The sequence below is a fragment of the Pelecanus crispus genome, chromosome Z (assembly GCF_030463565.1).
Source record: "Pelecanus crispus isolate bPelCri1 chromosome Z, bPelCri1.pri, whole genome shotgun sequence".
NCBI classification, from domain to species: Eukaryota; Metazoa; Chordata; class Aves; order Pelecaniformes; family Pelecanidae; genus Pelecanus; species Pelecanus crispus.
In genome coordinates this window covers 84,979,375-84,996,675 of record NC_134676.1, presented here as the reverse complement: position 1 = coordinate 84,996,675, position 17,301 = coordinate 84,979,375, and the positions used below count along the sequence as shown (strand labels likewise).

General features: G+C 38.9%; 1 protein-coding gene across 3 annotated transcripts in view; it reads left to right on the top strand.

The window, feature by feature from the left end:
- The window catches only part of SKIC3 (SKI3 subunit of superkiller complex), a 49,608-nt gene that overhangs the window by 24,420 nt on the left and 7,887 nt on the right, over positions 1–17,301 (top strand). For 2 of the 3 annotated variants that reach the window (XM_075725801.1, XM_075725800.1), the window contains exons 26-38: positions 676–750; positions 1,383–1,524; positions 2,704–2,797; positions 3,363–3,440; positions 5,502–5,626; positions 6,455–6,578; positions 8,858–9,076; positions 9,896–9,968; positions 10,722–10,775; positions 10,888–10,999; positions 12,304–12,432; positions 13,067–13,188; positions 15,049–15,207. In XM_075725801.1, coding sequence (XP_075581916.1) covers positions 676–750; positions 1,383–1,524; positions 2,704–2,797; positions 3,363–3,440; positions 5,502–5,626; positions 6,455–6,578; positions 8,858–9,076; positions 9,896–9,968; positions 10,722–10,775; positions 10,888–10,999; positions 12,304–12,432; positions 13,067–13,188; positions 15,049–15,207 — 1,506 coding nt within the window. Of the gene's footprint in view, positions 1–675; positions 751–1,382; positions 1,525–2,703; positions 2,798–3,362; positions 3,441–5,501; positions 5,627–6,454; positions 6,579–8,857; positions 9,077–9,895; positions 9,969–10,721; positions 10,776–10,887; positions 11,000–12,303; positions 12,433–13,046; positions 13,189–15,048; positions 15,208–17,301 lie in introns of those variants that run through there. The other variant, XM_075725803.1, reaches the window with a different exon arrangement.

Sequence of the window (17,301 nt, the reverse complement as noted above, 5' to 3'; positions counted from 1 at the left end):
GCTTTTTACTGAGCATTGTCAACAAAGCACCATCTTCATAAGGTGCTAGTTATTTCAGCTGTACCTCTAGCTCTTTATATGGCACTGCTTAACTGTCTTCTCAGCCCCTCCCTTCTAACATCACTGTTAGAAAGAATACGTCTCTAATGTACCTGGGACAAAAGCAGTTATGTCTTGGGAGGTCCCTTCCCCTACCACTGAGGGTTGGCTGTGCTCCCACTGGTATCTAGGCCATCCATGAATAGTAGGAATGCTTGTGACTCATACTTCTATGATCACTCTAGGTGCACTTTGTAATCCCATGTTGCTGACCTGCTAATAGTATCTAATTGAAACTGGATTCTAGGGAAGAACTAGCACCATCACTTGTCGAAATTCAGCTCCTGTCAGGTGTTGTTATAAGTTGTGCTAACATGTACAGTCTTTGTCCTGAAGAATGTAAAATAGCAGCAGAAGACTTCTAAGTTTCAAGTGCTGATAGAGTGGGAACTGCTTGTGCTCCCTTTCATTGTGTTCATTTTAGTCCTCAAGCCAATGTTTCTTGGAGAGTATGAGGAAGAGAAGGTGTCTTCATGTTCAGTGCTTAAGGTGTGCCTGACGTAATGCGTGCTGAGGTTCTTGTCAATGTCCTAATTTTTAAAGTACCTGACTGCAGCAACTCTTGCTTCTCCGTAGGCTCTTATTGCAGAGACAGTAGGCAGCTATGATACAATGGATCTCTTCAGGCATACCACTGAACTCAGTATGCATGTAAGTATAACACATTTATTGTCGTGAAGTTTCTGCGTATCTAATCTCTCTACTTAGGTGATACAATTTTTTAAAAAATAAGCATGTCTTGCATGATGAAGCAGTTACAGTCACGTTACAGATGAGATTGTCTGACTTCCATGTTGTTGTTCCTGGCCTGTCCTGGCACTGAATAGCAGGCAGTTACTTTATTAAATGCTTTAGTCCCAATGGTCCAAGAAATCAGTTCCATAAGTTGTGAAAAAAGATTCTTGATGTTCCACAGAATTGGACAGAGATCAAAGGCAGAAATTATAATTATTCTAGGAGAGAGCAAGGATATTGCCAGTACCCTGAGTTCTAAGAAAGTGGAGGACTTCACATTCTCTTATAGCTTTTTTTGTCTGTCATCACTCTAGTGGTGCAGCAAGTCATATGTTAATGTAAGAATTCTGTTTGCCCAAAGGACAAGTTAAAATTGTGTGTGGAATAATTCAGTTTGCTGTTTTCTTCTCCTGCTTAACACTGATGCAGATTTTTAGCCAAGACTCTGCCTTAAACCTCAGAATTGTTATTATAATCTTTAATTATTCCACTGTTGCTTGAGCAGGTTTAATGACTCCTATTTTGGGGTTTTTTGTTTGTTTCTTGAGACTGAAGGAGCAAAAGGCTATGCCCACTGGGTATGTTCAACGCTGCAGGATGAAAGCAACAGAAACACTGAACTATATCTGTACAACATTGTTGAAATGAATGCTATTCCAGCAGCCCAGGTGGTCTTGAGCAAATATACAGGTGGGTAATTTAAATGCCTCACTAACCTGTCAAGTGTAAGAGATGCAGTCAGAATGAACGGATACACCTGTAGTGGTTCTGGCAAAGAATGATCTGGATGGGTTGGGGAGAGGCTTTTGAACTGTAAAGTAATCAAAACAGGGTAAGCGGGCCACTGATTTTTATTATTACACAAAGATGAAATAGTCGTGAGTTCTGCTTTCGTACTCATTCCAGCAAATTTTGTCTTAAAGACTGATCAAAATAAGGACTAGAGCCTTGTTGCACTTCTCATCAGGTGTTTGCTGTCAGACTTCTTTTGGGTGTGCCTGCATGCATAGGTGCAGATAGATGCTAGCTCCTCTACCCCTGTACCGTGACATTTGGCAGAAGCCTGGTCCTGGGTGCTGTGTAACTCCATAACCTCAAGCATATGATAGCGTTAACCTCCAGCAGGAGATGGACCGTGTTCTCGGGCATGGTTCCAAGCCAGTGTGGCCTCTCTGTTGGGGTAGGCTTGTGTATGTCTGGCCTGGAAGGTAGATAGGGCAAATGTGGATTTTCTTAAATCTGCATCTATTACTGTAAATTAATCCCTTGATGAGTAATCTGTTGCTGATTTTTGAGAGCTACAAAATAAGGTGCAAGCACTTAAAGTGAGATAAACGTGAGAATATTTCTTTGCAAAATCCCTGTTCCTAAATGGACTGCAGGAGGGGCCTACAAGATCCTTCCTAGTCTGGGAAAAAAGGTTACAAGTCTGAGGTGAGATGACAGCTGACAAATCTGTGCCTTAGCTACTAATAAGTATTTCAAAGTTGTAGTATTAAAAATAAACCATAAGATTCTACTAGTATTTTACTAGAGTCAATACAAGCTGAATACTTTCCTATTTCATTACAAAAAACCCCAAATCACTGCAGGCTGAAAAGCTTAAAATGTATTGAGTGCATTAATGCTGTGTCATAAGCTTTTAAACATTTTTGAGTCAACCTGATGTCATGTTGTGGGTTTTAGTATTTCTTCTTTATTTGCCTGCAGCCTGTCAAAATGATTCCAGTGAGTAACTGACAGAAGCAATTGGCAAAGTGTTTTGTATATATGCACACACTGTAGCATCAGTGTAGCAATGTGTTTGTAATGCTTTTTCACAGCTCTTTCTGATCATGTTCTCCTACATTGTCAATTCTGATTTTCCAGAAAGAAATCCAGACGATGCATCTGCTTTCACAATGCTTGGTTATTTGAATGAGTATCTGCATCTAAAAAGGCAGGCAGCAGATGCCTATGAGAGGTAAACTATACACACTGAAAAGTTTACTGATAGAAGCTCCTTGACCTCTTTTCCTATATACCAACTGAAAAACTTAAGGGTTTTTTCTTTTCCTTTAGTAAACCTTACTTTCTCAGTTCAGCTAAGTGTACCGTAAGGGGAGGTGTGGGGATGTTCTTGTATCAGATTTGGAAATGCAGAACACAGAACTGGAGAAGTAGTCATTTCAAGGCTTGAGTGTCTTAGCAGGACATTTAGCTAATTCACTGTATGGGATTTAAGTGAAATTTTGGTTAGCTTGTTTTTAGTTTTGTTCTCTACTCCATTCTAATTAATAGAGGTGTTTGGGCTTTGTTTTGTTTTTTTCTTCTCTCTTCTTTTCAGATGGTAGGGGGAGGTGGTGAAGGAAACCATGTTTGGTGAACATGTTTGCTGATGCATTAAAACTGTAAAATAAGCTTTGTTTGTGCTTAATTAGCATAGAAGAGCTTCTGCATAAAACATTTGTCCATTCTGCTCTGAGAACTATTGTCAAAATACACGTTATAGTCAGATGGTAATTATTCTTAATTGTGGTTATTTTCAGGGCAACTTCATTGCTGAAAAATTCTGAGGATACTGAGAAATATAATATAGCAATGCAAAACTATGGCAGATCACTCTGGTAAGTGGTGGTGTCATATTTTCCCAGCTCCTAACTTCAGCTTTGGATGTAGTGAATGCAGTGGCACAAAACATTAGTAAGGCTGAAAGGTGAAAGGTGGTTGCTAAAAATAATCTATTAAATATCATTCTTAACTGTAGACAAGTTTGACTGAACTTTGTATGTGCTCCAGAAATGGGTAGTGTATTTAAAAAAAAACAGATCAGACTGCAAGGAATTGCTGTATGTCTTCACAGTTTATAACATATCAGTGATTCCCCTATCCTTAGCTTGATACTTAAGTGCCTTAACATATTTTACACAATGTAGCTGTTGTATGGTTTCCAGAATAAATTCGGTTTTTTGCTGATCTGTACACTTGAGATAGGTAGTGGGCTTAGTCTGAATAAAATAGCTGCTTCAGGGTTTGTTCGAAATCCCTTCTACCTGCCCTTTGAATTTGTATTGACTTGTACAACCTGAAGCATGTGAGGTTGGGTGTTGTATACATGTATGTGATCTTTCTGCTGATGAACTTCTCTGCTGCAATCCTACTCACAATTCTAAGTTCCCTTCATGATTCCCTTCTGGTTCTGAGTGAGTGCAGGACACAAGTCTTAACAGATGAAGACTTTCAAACTTCTCCTTGATATGAGATAGCTCAAGCTCTGCTAATTAGATTTTTGTCAGCTCTCTAGGGAAACTTCATCTATTCTTAAGTTTCTGTACATGACACTGGAACTTCTAGGCTGTAATAATGTGATAATTCATTCTTTAACTTCAGGGAAGATTTTAGAAGCAACTCTTCAGTTTCCCGTAGTCTCAGATCTAAGCTTTATGCATGGTGCTTCCTGTGTGCAACTTACACAAGAGCAAAGCTCCAGTAACTAATAACTTGTTCGGATAAATACAATCCTGTAGAATAATCCTAATAAAATAAATACAAAATAAATACAATCCTGTAGAATTTCTTCCATAGTGGTCTTAGAGCAAGAATTGCTGTATCTCTGTCTGTAGGTGCACTAGTCTGTCTCTGTGCATGCATACTGTGATTTGCCTTTTTCATGTTTCTCCTTTGCTATTTTCTCCCACTCCATTGTGTTGACCATTAAGAAAAGGACCTGGGGGTGTTGGTAGACAGCCGGCTGAACATGAGGCAGCAGTGTGCCCAGGTGGCCAAGAAGGCCAACAGCATCCTGGCTTGTGTCAGGAATAGTGTGGCCATCAGGAGCAGGGAGGTGATTGTGCCCCTGTACTCAGCGCTGGTGAGGCCACACCTGGAATACTGTGTCCAGTTTTGGGCCCCTCACTACAAGAAAGACATTGAGGTGCTGGAGCGTGTTCAGAGAAGGGCAGCGAAGCTGGTGAAGGGTCTGGAGCACAGGCCTTATGAGGAGCGGCTGAGGGAACTGGGGTTGTTTAGCTTAGAGAAGAGGAGGCTGAGGGGAGACCTTATGGCTCTCTACAGCTGCCTGAAAGGAGGTTGTAGTGAGGTGGGTGTTGGTCCCTTCTCCCTAGTAGTTAGCGATAGGACGAGAGGAAATGGGCTTAAGCTGCGCCAGGGGAGGTTTAGGTTGGATATTAGGAAAAATTTCTTTACAGAAAGGGTGGTCAAGAATTGGAACAGGCTGCCCAGAGAGGTGGTGGAGTCCCCATCCCTGGAAGTGTTCAAAAACCGGGTAGATGTGGCACTTCAGGACATGGTTTAGTCTAGTCTACCCTTGATTGGCTTAGAGTAGACTTGGTAGTGTAGGTTAATGGTTGGAGTGGATGATCTTAAAGGTCTTTTCCTGCCTAAACGATTCTATGATTCTGTGATATCCGTACGTATAGCTGTCATACAGATGGGGAAAACTTTTTCCTATCAATTATTCTTCATGCAAGCGATAGTTGGAGAGGGTAACTGCTATAACAGAAGAAGGGTGGGGAATAATGCACATTCTTGTCCTTATCTTGCTCTTTTCCAGTTGTCTGCATAAAACTGATGTTGAAAAGAGGATACCAGTCTGCCAGGACAGCTTATCTGAATCGTAGCAGCTGTTGCTACATCCTTCATACCAGTGACTGTTTTTGTTTTTACAGTGCCCTTGGTCAGTGTGATAAAGCCATTGAGGTTTACACATCAACACCCCTAACTGGGTTTGATGGCATTGTGGGGATAGCGTTAGCCTACTTCAAGAAAGGACTCTTACAAGAAAGTATCAAAGGTAAGGATCAGCCTAATTCAGAGCATTATGGGACACTTTTCTTGAGATGAATCTTACCAAAATTGTAGTTCAGTTTATTTCACTCTTTCAGTCCTAATGCATAGGTACAAATTCCACAACTATTTTAATCATTTGGCTGTTCAGCAGGGTGCTAGAACTATTAAAATGTGCAAAGGGAAGCCACATTTCTTCAAGTGCTTAATTCTTCTCCATTAAGCTCTTGTGCGCTTAGCTTCCCTTATTCTCAAATGAAATGGCTTTCCTGGAAAAATCAGTTCTGGGTAGGAGATTAATGTGTTGTTCAAAGTACTTTTGCTTTAGTGCCAAATGTAAGTGCTGTATTGTCATATTCTGCACTGCTGAGATGTGAGACTTCACAAAAAGGTAAACTGAATCATTAGTGTAGAAGTGTAAGTACTTGCAAAGGAGCAGCCAGCTCAGCGTTTTAAATAACTTTTAGTTTTTAATTGGAGTGATGTGTGCCTATCTGAAGTAAATAAATATTCATAAATAAACTATCGCAGGGGAGTATTTAAACTGTGTTCTTTCAGGCATTTTTTGGACATCCCAATGTGCTTTTCAGTTCTGTTTCCACTTACTACATATGAACAGCTCCCAAACTTTAAACAGCCCTGTAAATCTGGCATTTCCCAACATAGTTACTTCCAGAGTCTTAGTCAACTTTTTTTGTCCACTGCCTATAATTTGAGGTGTGAAAACATAGTGAACCTGAAACCAGAGTGCCTCTGAGTGTGTGTTCTAATACCATGCCTTTAAATGTTGTATTTTTCCCTCCTAATTCAATTCCATGTCTTGAATTTTTACCAGCCTATGAAAAAGCCTTGTCTGTTGCTGAGTCTGAACAAGATAAAGCACATATCCTGACTGCCTTGGCAATAATAGAGTATAAACAGAACAAAGTGGATGCTGCAAAGACGCTGCTGTTTAAATGGTGAGTGGAGGGAATAATAGTCAGTATATGATGTTTTATTGTGCTGCTGAATCCTCAAATTTACTTTTTTGGTGATCTCAGGTGCGTATTTTCTTTTTCTGTTGCAGAGTAAAAGTGAGAGTGGAGGCAGTGTTCTTTTAAGCTCATTCATGTGATATATCTGTTTTGTTTTATGACCTGTGTCGTCTTCCATATTCTTAAAGCAGTATGGAGTGGAAGGGTTAGCTGGGCAGTTTGGATGCCTAATATCCTTGAATGGCAGTTTTAATAGGTTTATCTTTTAAGATACTAATCTGTAGTTGTCCTGAGTACTAGGCATTATTTTTGCTCTTTAGCTGTGAGAAATCTAGATGACTAATGAAAATAATTTCAGTTTAAATAGTCAAATATCTCCAGAACAGTTGTGTTCCAAGCGTCATAGACAAGGACAATCTTGTCACTTCCCCATGAAAAGAAACAGATCTGCATCAGTTGTTCACTTAAGTCATGAATGTCTGTTTTTTTGCAGAGCTATGGAGGTTAAAAGCCTGTGCATCATTGTTAGTCTCCTGGTAGCTATGGATTAAGAGCTAACATCTCAGCCTCTCAGGATCAACTCTCTGTCAATAGAGAACTCCACTAGTGGCTGTACAGTCTCCGTCTTGCCAGCAGACTCCTGAAGTTACTGAAATAGTGAAGGTCCATGACCTAGTACACAATAAATCCTGACTAACTGATGATTAACTAGCTAGGGACCTGATATTTCCTACATCCTATTAATCACTGCAGACTTCTGTTTTTGTCATAAACATCAACAATGAGAATTTTCTACATGACGTTAGTTGTTTGTATTTCAATTAAAAAAAAAAAGTATTAAATGGTTTAGGAAAGTAACACTACAGTGAATATGTCTAGACCTGAATCGGAAGCATAGCCTTTAGAGGTATACAGTGGATATTAAGAAAAAAAATGGTGCATTCTAGTCCAGTAGGCCTTTGTCTTTATTGACTGGAATTCATGCTAGATGATTTGAAGGGCCTGAGTAGGACCTTGAACAAAGCAGCTGCCTTTCTTCTGTTCTCATGGCCAGCTTGGCACAGAGATTTTTGACAGAGAGTATGTCTATAGCTCATGTGATAGAACCCCACTTTTTACTTGTTGAAGGGCAGCACCTTTGCACCGGATAACATAGTACTTGGCTATTCACGTTTATGTTTAACAGCTCTTAGAAATTTTTCTTACTAGGGACTGAAAACAAAACATAGAATTGGAAGTTTACATTCTTGCCTTTTTTCAAAGGCAAAAATAATGATTAGAAGCTTCATTAGGAGCCTGTAGTCACCTGATAAGTGAAAGTAAGCAGGATGTCATTCTGTAGTTATGTTTGGGACATTACAGTGAAGTAACTCCAAATTACTGTTGCACTGTTCTGTTATTTGCCTCCATTCAGTTTGTATTGCAATTCATTGAATTGCCTTTATCGTAAGAACACCTTTGACTAGTACATCAGTTAAGGTCCTTGATTTTGGTTGTTTGTACTGAGTTCAGTGTTTGTTTTCACCAGAGTTTAAGATCAGGGGATTAACTTGAGTTAAGAGTTCTCCACCTACACTAGAAAAATTTGCTGAAAAAAATCAGTAACTGTATCTAGTAGGTCTCCAATAAGGCTTGGAATACTATTGATATGAGGTTAAACTGCCTCTCAAAGAATGGAACAGGGCAACTGATAGTGGTGCTAAAACTAATAGATGTAGAAAGCATGCTCAAACTACCTTACATTGGAACAAATCTTGATGTAAACAAGGCATAAGTTCTCAGAACGTCCCTGTTCTCAGAAAGAGCAGTTCTATGCAGCAGGCTCATTTCTGGTTTTTTCCTTCCTGGATTTCTGTTGCAAATCTGTAAATAGGCAGACTGCAACTCAGGTTTGATACTAGTTAGGACTACAAACATCTTCAAGAAAAGAAAGTAAGTTGCCAGTGTTACATGTTGTGTCTTACCATTCATTTTATGGCTGCTGCTGAAAGACAATAAATGTGTCAGAGTCTTGCCAAGTAGCTATACGTTGTAAGCTTGAGTGCTGAAATGGCACATAACCACTGCTGTTTTCTATAGCCTGAGATCTCAAGGATACTGATCTAGCTTGATCCATGATCCCACAGCGGGAGGCTGTTATTTCTGTATACCAGACATGATACATAGGAGCAAGAGGACTCAGAAGTAACGAGTACTGTAATGTTAACAGTGAGTTTAATTTATGCTCCAAAATAGCATCTCTTTCCCTCCCTCTGATTCAACAGCTCATTAAAGGAACCTAGTATGGAAAGTCTGAAGGCTTTGTGCACGCTAGGACTGGTAAAGCAGGATGCTACACTTGCAACGGCAGCCCTGAAAGAATTACTGAAGCATGAAAAAGGGGATGATAATATTTATGAGAGGTGCCTTATTGCATCTGCTGTTTATGCATTGCAAGGCAGAAATGTGGCAGTCCAGAGAGAAGTCTCCAAAGCAATACATAGGTATGTATTTTGTTTGTCTTTAGATTGCATTGTAAATGTGTTGCTTTGATTACATTGAATAGTAAGCAAACCTGTTCACTTGCAGCATTCTTCTAAAAAAAAAAAAATTGTTTTTCAAATGTGAAGTGCTCACTTAAGGTTGTAGCATCAGTTGACAGAAGCTTGTGTTCTGATTTATGGGATCAAATGGCAGGAGTTTCATGGCTTGTTTGGGGTTTTCTTCTTTTGTTTTGGTGGCTTCTTTGGTAGCCAGAGCAGTTCACTGCACTATAAAAGCATTTTTCATCATATGGAGCAGAACCTTCAACTTAGAAAAGTCTCCAGGGCTTTCATTTAATATTTAACAGCCTCTGAAGCTGTTCATTCCGTTAGCTAAATGTCTGTGTTTAAATGTGTTTTGATTAGCCTTAGCAATATAGAAAGGGGGAATTTTAATCAATGCCTTTAAGCAAGCCACACCTGATAGTCCCTCCAAGTGTTTCAGAAACTGTTCTTTACGCAAATTGTTTTTCTCTGACTGCAATTAAAATACCTTGCTCTTCAGACTATGAGAACAGGACCTGTAGTCCTAGAGTTTGTTTGTTTTCTTCCCCTGAATATTAATATACATACTGTACATTTTATTTCTTTAGCCAGCAGTATAGCTTCAACATTGTGTTGTTTGTTTTAAATTGCTACCTGTGTCTATTTTCAACCACACTGGGTTGTTTTCTTAATAGAAAAAGATCCATTTGGGATTTATAGCAACTGCGTACCAAGTCATGGAAGACCAGGTTCGTATCTAAACCAGAAGGTCTAATATCCTTGTTCTTTTCCCAGTAACCCTGATAATCCTGCCCTCTGGTCTCTTCTGTCTCGACTAGTTCCACTGTATGCATCACAAAAGGCAAAAGTAAGTGCACTGCTGTAATACACGTGTGCTGTTTACATCTTGTGTAGCCTGTGTTGTGTCTTAACTAAAAAAAAACCCCACCCTTCAGTACATGGACATTCACTAGTTAATATGAAAACTTAAGGCTTACATACACAGACAGGCATATACAGAGCAATGCACAGGTACATATTGAAGTTAGGTATCCAATTATTTGCATCTTTCATGGGGTAGCAATTCTTTATCTTCTTGAAATAAACTTACAGGAAAAAATCTACTAGAATTATTCCGACCAGAAAAGGCTGTACTATGTATAATTATTTTGTTTAGTTTTATACATATGTATATGTGTATATAAATATGTATTAGGATTTACATATATTGAATTTAGTTAATCTAGTCAATTTAACTTTTCGCATTAGCCAGTATTTCCTTGTAACTTTTATGCTTATTATTGGCTCTTCTCCGGGTAAACACTCTTTGTGTTAATCTATGTCAATTATGCAAACAGAAACAGCACCTGAAAACAAACTCCTTTCTATATGGGGCTAAAATTAGAAACACAACATATGGATAAGTTCTAATCCTGAATGTTTCTTCCTAATTCTTTATAAAGAGATTGTACTGTAGGCAAGGAAAAGATCTTATTGTGCAAACTTCGTATTTCTGATTAACAAAGATAAAAAGATCTTGGCATTACATTTTGTATAAAAACTCTTACTTAATCAGTCATATAACCAAATTTTTTTTTTTTTTTTTTTTTAAATCTTGCAGGGAGGAGCCATGGCAGGAAGCATCGCACATGTGCTTGATGTAAACCATGGAAAGGTTTGGCTTTCTTAAAATGCAGACTTTATAATTCCATAAACAATCCTAAAATTAACTCCATCTGATCACTTACATTGTAGCGTTAAGTCACTTTTTATATTCTGTTTTATAGGAAGTCCTGCTGAATATTGCAGTTAATCAGTTGGCAGCAGGATGTCACATGTTAGAAGATGAGAAAAACAATCCTCTGAAAAATATTCAGAAGGCAATCCACCTCTGTCCAGGTTACTCTTGTTGTCAAACACAGTAATGATTTTTTACCCATCAGAAACAAAATTATTGTGCTAACAAAAAAATCTACTTTTCTTGGGTTGTTGTGTTGTTTTCGGTTGTCCGTGTATGTTTTGGGGAGAATGCTGAGGGTTGAAATTTTAACTTTCATTCCAAGTTTAGACATGGGAAATTAAACTAGACAAGAAGAAATAAATTGCTGAGTTTTAAGCAGTTTTTTTGTTCTGAAAACATGGGGAATTTGTTAATTGCTCAGCAGGAGAAGAGATAAGTATTATTTTGTATATTTTACAGAAAAGAAAAACACATGTTCCCTCAGAGTCAGTATGCTACACCAAGCAGATGATATTTATTCATCTAGCTTGAGAATTTGGATTGGAAATGTTCTGTTACAGTGTGCTGGTTATGAACTATAGGGAACTGTTCACCTGTTACTAAATGGTGAACTTCATTAAATGTATGAAGTGCAAATCTAGTGGGGTTTGCAAGTGCTAATTTGCACTTGATAGTGAAATACCAAAACTTGTTTCTTCTGCAGTAATTTTGCTCTGATACCTTAGTGTGGCTACAAGTTAAAAATTTCAGTTACTTTCCTACAGGTACACACAAGACTATGAGTGCTATTCAAAAGCAGTATACTTTACATTTTACTGTGTTAGATCTTCAAGTTTTGCTTCATTTTGCTGACAAAATTAATTATCTTTGGGATGAAAATTTACATGAGTGAATCTTTACCTGAGCTCTGTCCAGTTCAAGACAGAGACCATTCTTCCAGTCATGGTTGCTGTTCATGGGGCTAAGTCAGGGTAAAGCTGATTCTGGAATTAGCTGGCACTACAAGTAGGCACCTGTCACTGTAACTTGCATGCCAGTGGTCAGACAAGACTGATTCTCTATGACTGAAAGCTGTGGATGATATCTTGGGATTTTTGCTGTCACTGTTATGCAGCACTAAGTGATAATCAAGCTTAATCTGTGTAGTCAGAAGAAAACTGGCAGCTTCAGGTTAGCACTCCACTGGCTACGTGAGAGATACATTAGTTGGCTTTAGAAACAGTATCTTTGTCTTATAATTTGAAGAATCTTACTAGTTAGAGGCAAATAGTTATCAGCTGCCTTAGGTTGAACTGATGTAAGGTCTGTTTGAATTACTTGCCTTGTTCTTGCTATCTCTTACTTACAGTGTGTCATCCTATTGATGGCTAAGTTTCTATGCTTAATCTGGTAAAGACCATTCCAAATGAACTGCCAGCATATTTAAAGTCGGCATGAGTTGCCTTTAACCATTCTTTTCCAGATAATCCTGCTGCCTGGGCAGTACTAATGGCAGCCTGTCATGCTGAAAATACTGTTGTGTGTCTAAACAACACTCAGCCAAAGCGAACGGATCTAGAGATGACACTTGTATCTACCATTTCAGCCAAAAGTAAGCTATACAAGTTTTCTAGTTTAAATACAATAAAATAAAATTGAAATGCTCTAAGCTTGCAACACTCTTCTGAATTTCAGAAACTTGCAAATAAGCTTGCGAAATGCTCAGTGGTAGTTTGAGCTGTAACTGTATTTTATTGTATAAAAATGCTAAATCCTACTGCACAGCTAGGGTTAATTACTTAATCACAGCTTGCTTTCCCCTCCAAAGACTCAAATGCTTTTTTAAAATAGTATTTCTGAAGTCTGATGCCTAAATAGATGGATGGATGTATTACAGCACAGAAACACTGCTTACAAAGGCTAAAGTGCTCTTGAGTTCTGTAACTTTTCCAGTTAAGAGGAATAACCTCAGCCTCAGTCCTGCTCAACATCCATAGTGTTCTGAAAACTGGAATTAAAATTCATGTTTGATTGATTGTTCTCAAACCATTAACTCAAATGGTGTATCCTTTTTTCCGCTCTCTTTGCTTTTAATTTTACCATCTCTTAGTGTTCCTACTAATGAAGGAAGCCATGTCAGGTTAATACTCCTAAAAGTTCTCCCGTACCAGATGTAGAGCATGTGACGTGGTATGGCACTACAGCATGTACAGTAATCTGGTTAAGTGTTTTATCTGTTTTTGAAGCTGGAGAAAATAACCTTCCACATAATTATATCCGGACTCTTGAAGACTGGTGTCTATGTCAAGCTATTACCAGCCTAGAGGAGGCTGGTAAACTCTCAGAAGCTGAAGCTCTTTGTACCAAGGTATGATGGCATCGTACTGGCAGATTGTAGTAGAATTGTATAGAAATCATGATTTGTGTGCATTTTACAAAAAGGTAGTCTTCAAATTGGCAACTGTCTGTTCTATCAGAGCTACAAGATGCCGTAGTTGTTGGCATTTTCCCCCCCTCCCCAAAATACTGACTCTGCTTGCAACACCAAAACTGTGTTAGTAGTTGGAACAAGCAGTGTATGACATGACACAGCTAAGTCTGCCCTTCCTGCCTTTATTTATTAACCTAGTATTAAGCAAAACATTACAGAAATTCAAGGCAAGAAGTTCAGGTAGGAGACTTGCAGGGGACTGAAATGCCTTCTGCTCTGTTGTGTTGGTACTCCATTTCAGAGCCACAAGTGGATGCGACAAGTTTAATTATTAAAACTTGAGGCAACACAGTTGGGGAAGGGGACTGGGGTGTTAACAAGCCTCAGGTGTGTGCATTTCTGTGTGTTTCATGTGTTCATGAACAGAAGACTTGGCAAAAGATAAGCAAAAAAACAACTGGACTCAGCAGCACACATCCCTGACTTTCATTAAGGAAAATGGCTAATCCCATGCAGATGTGCTCCTTGCTTATGGCATTTCTGCATTAACAGGGAAGGGAGTTTACAAAAAAAACCCCAACCCAAAACCAAACAAACCACCAATAACAAAAAAACAGATTCCGTGAACATGCTGGTTTTCTAGGGGGAAGTACTTTCTTGTCTCTCTCTTTGCTTGGTGAGGAGGTGTTTTCCTTTTCTGGCCAGCATGTCTACTGACCTGTCTTACGTTAACAAGAATCAGAGATTTCTAGACACACAAGGTGGTATCTTATGGTGGGTTTTGTTTGGTTTTTGTTAATTAAATAGCTTGGGGAGAGGACAGTCAGTGCTTGCAATTTGTGAAGAAACGAGTGTAACACTCTCTGGTACTACAAACTCTCATTGACAGTTCTGGACCCCACGATTCTCAGAAATTAGTATAACTGGGAATAATGAGTCAGGCACTGCTGTCGTTCAGTTTGAGAAAGGCAGTGTGACTCCACACTTGTTAATGAGGGAAAATTGCAGCAAATACTAGCAGCTTCTGTTGTGTTTCAGAAAGTCTCTGCACGTCCATGCATTCTTTGCAAAGAAGCAGCTTGTTAAGGACTCTCAGACAACGTATTTTGTTTTTAAAAAAAATGGGTGAAAAGTGCAAATGTTGTTTCTTAGAACAGATCTGGTGTGAGTTATGATTCTTGGAAGTATTCTGATTTGAACAGGTAAAATAACATGTAATGTGACTTGCAGAAGCTTCACATGCTTCACCTGAGAAGGGTGAAGCAACAGATAGCTAGTTTTCTGGTTTTGTTTTTTTTGCATGAGTTTGTTCCGAAAAATACTCTATAGGTATCCACTATTACTGAACAGGAAATGTTTAGTAAAGTGCTTCTGTTCCAGTGAGAATACAGTACCTTAGCTGGGAGAACTAAAATTGCTTGGAACATACTTAGGATCCCTTCTAGCCACAGGACAGGTTTTTGACTCCCTTAGCCCCAAACTTACAATGATTGTGTAGTCAAAGAACTAGAGGTCTGCCATTTACCTTACCTCTATCTGTCAGAAACCTCTAAGGGTAGGACAGGTACAAAATTTAGGATAGACTTCAAATGTATTTTGAGGACAGAAAAAAGGTTATCTGTTTTCATTTGTCAATTCCTGGAACACTGCTTTGTGCAGAGTAGGAGGAAAATGCCATTTTGCAAGCATCCTGAGAATGCTTTCAGTGCTGTTTTCTGTAAAGGCTGAAATGGAAAAATCAGAGTCTCTTCTGATATTTGGAAATGGTATCATGTTGAGCCTTGTTTTGCATTTTAGGGTTTAAAAAGCTGCCCTGAGCACCCAGCTCTATTTTTGCTTTTGAGACAAGTTCAGTGTAAGCAGCTGTTGCAGTCTCACAAAGAACTTCCGGACACCATCCTGGAGGAGCTTCGCAAGACAGTCATGACCAGTTCAACTTCAGTTGCAGCCTGGCAAGTAAGTGTGATTTCTCTCCCTGACTTTGGTATGCCACTCTCAGCAGAGTATGCACTATAAGCAGGTGAGAGTTTGTTTCACTGTTTGCTTTTATTTGTCCGCTGACAGCCAGTGGCAGAAAATACAGCTTATATTCAGTTCTTTATAAAGTTGTAACATTATGCTAACTTTCTTTAATAGTTGAAAAAATAAGGACTGTTCGTAAGAGCAAGCAGACATGGTGGCAGGAGAATTACAAACTCAAGATAAACCCATGGCACCTGTGTCTTTAGGGACCTGTGACTTGGCATGTGAGCAGAAACCAGTGAAATATTTCATAATCCAAAAGAGTAGATGGAAGTCAATGTTTTCCTAATGTGGTAATATACAATTCCTTATTCAGGGTCTGAAAACCTGAATAAGTCTCTTTCTCCCTAATCTCCTGGCATCAGGTGTTACTGTTCTCTTGAGTAAGTTGAGTCTGTAGGGAAAAGAAATCACTCCCAGTAACAGTGTTTGCTCACTCCCTTCCATCGCATCACAAGAGGTAATTTTTAGTTAATATGAAGGTGCTATAACTTGCTTCATATGCTGCTTCTGTGAGACAATCCAAGAAGTCTCTCTCACACATGCCAAGAGATCTTTCTGGTGATGCAGCATATTTATTTATTTATTTCCTAACCGTTGCTATTACAGTCACTGTCTTCCTTTACCAATGTTAGCAGCACGTTGTTTAGAAAAACTCTGTGACCTTTCAGAGTCCTTTATGTAAGCAGGATTTACAGTGCTCCCTCTGCCTGTTGAACAAATAAAACCCTGTTTGTGTAAGATTCGCTAAAGTTGATTTCAGCCTTAAAAGATCAGTGTAAGGCTGCTGCTCTCACTTGTTACAAGGCTGCAGATCCTCTTCCCTTCTGGAACATATGAGTATTATTTGTGGAAAGGTGCTTTTTTTGACACATTTTTCTTTGGCTTGTGAGACTTCATCTTTCTGAACTGCAGAACTCATTCAGATTGGATTTGCAAAATATGGTGGCATGCAAGATATGATTGTATGCTCTATTTTAGTAATATATTTTGAAAATGGAATTAAGGGTTATATACATTCTTCAAGCATCCCTTGCATAGCCAAGTGTCATCTTGCTTACAAGCAGGGAGAAGTAGTGAACTGAAAGTGTGTGTGGTTTGGAGGGAGGGAAGGGTTGTTTTGTTTTATTTTTTTAATCCAGGCCACAGATATGATACCTCTGAGGAAGATCTTTTCAGTCTTCAATTAAATAAGATATTTCTCAGGGCTTGGATAGCATTCTGAAAAAGCCTGGCTACTACATCTGTTCCTAATGGATAGATCTATGCTTTTATGTTTTCTGGCTCTAGACTTCTTAAAAGTTTGATAAATGTTTTGTCTTACTGGGAAGTATCCATTGTGATGCCTTACAGTTTTACTAAGTTAGAGGGGCCATTAGCTTTGTTCTTTGCTTAAGCTTTTGGCTTTTGTCTAAATGGTTGTTTTGCAGGATTCAGGAGTGCTGCTGAACTACTGTTCTGATGGCTGTTCTACTTTCTGTGCTGTGGCTTACCAGGAAAACAGAGAAAAGCTGGTCTGGCAGAACTGCCGTTGTGCCTTTGCATGAGGGTTCTCTTCTTCACATCTTGAGTACTAGGTATCTTCAGTCGCAAAGAACTGCAGCCAAGGAAAGCTGGTTTTTTCTGCACGTGAATGGATGTTTTACTTTACAAAGCAGTCCTGCAGCTCAATGTCAAGGATGCACAATCTCACTAGTGCTAATAAATACTTTCTAGTCTGTCTCTTCTTAATGATAAATAACTTCTGTGCATCGGAAGGGGTTAAGAATTTTGCCCCTTCTAACACCGCGCAGTCTTTAGCTAGCAAAAGTCTAAGGACTTTGCTTAAAAGCAAGGCAATTGTTTTTTAAGAAGAAGTTGCTTTGTTTGCTTGGTGATCCAGCAGAGAATATTTCTAAATGTGGCTTCTGCATCTTCATGCGTACCATGTACATGTCAGGGTTTTGCAAACTTGTGTGTCTGCTTCAAAAAATGTGACATGGCTGCAGAATTAGAGAGGAGTTAGAATCTTTTTCCTTCTTTTCCTGA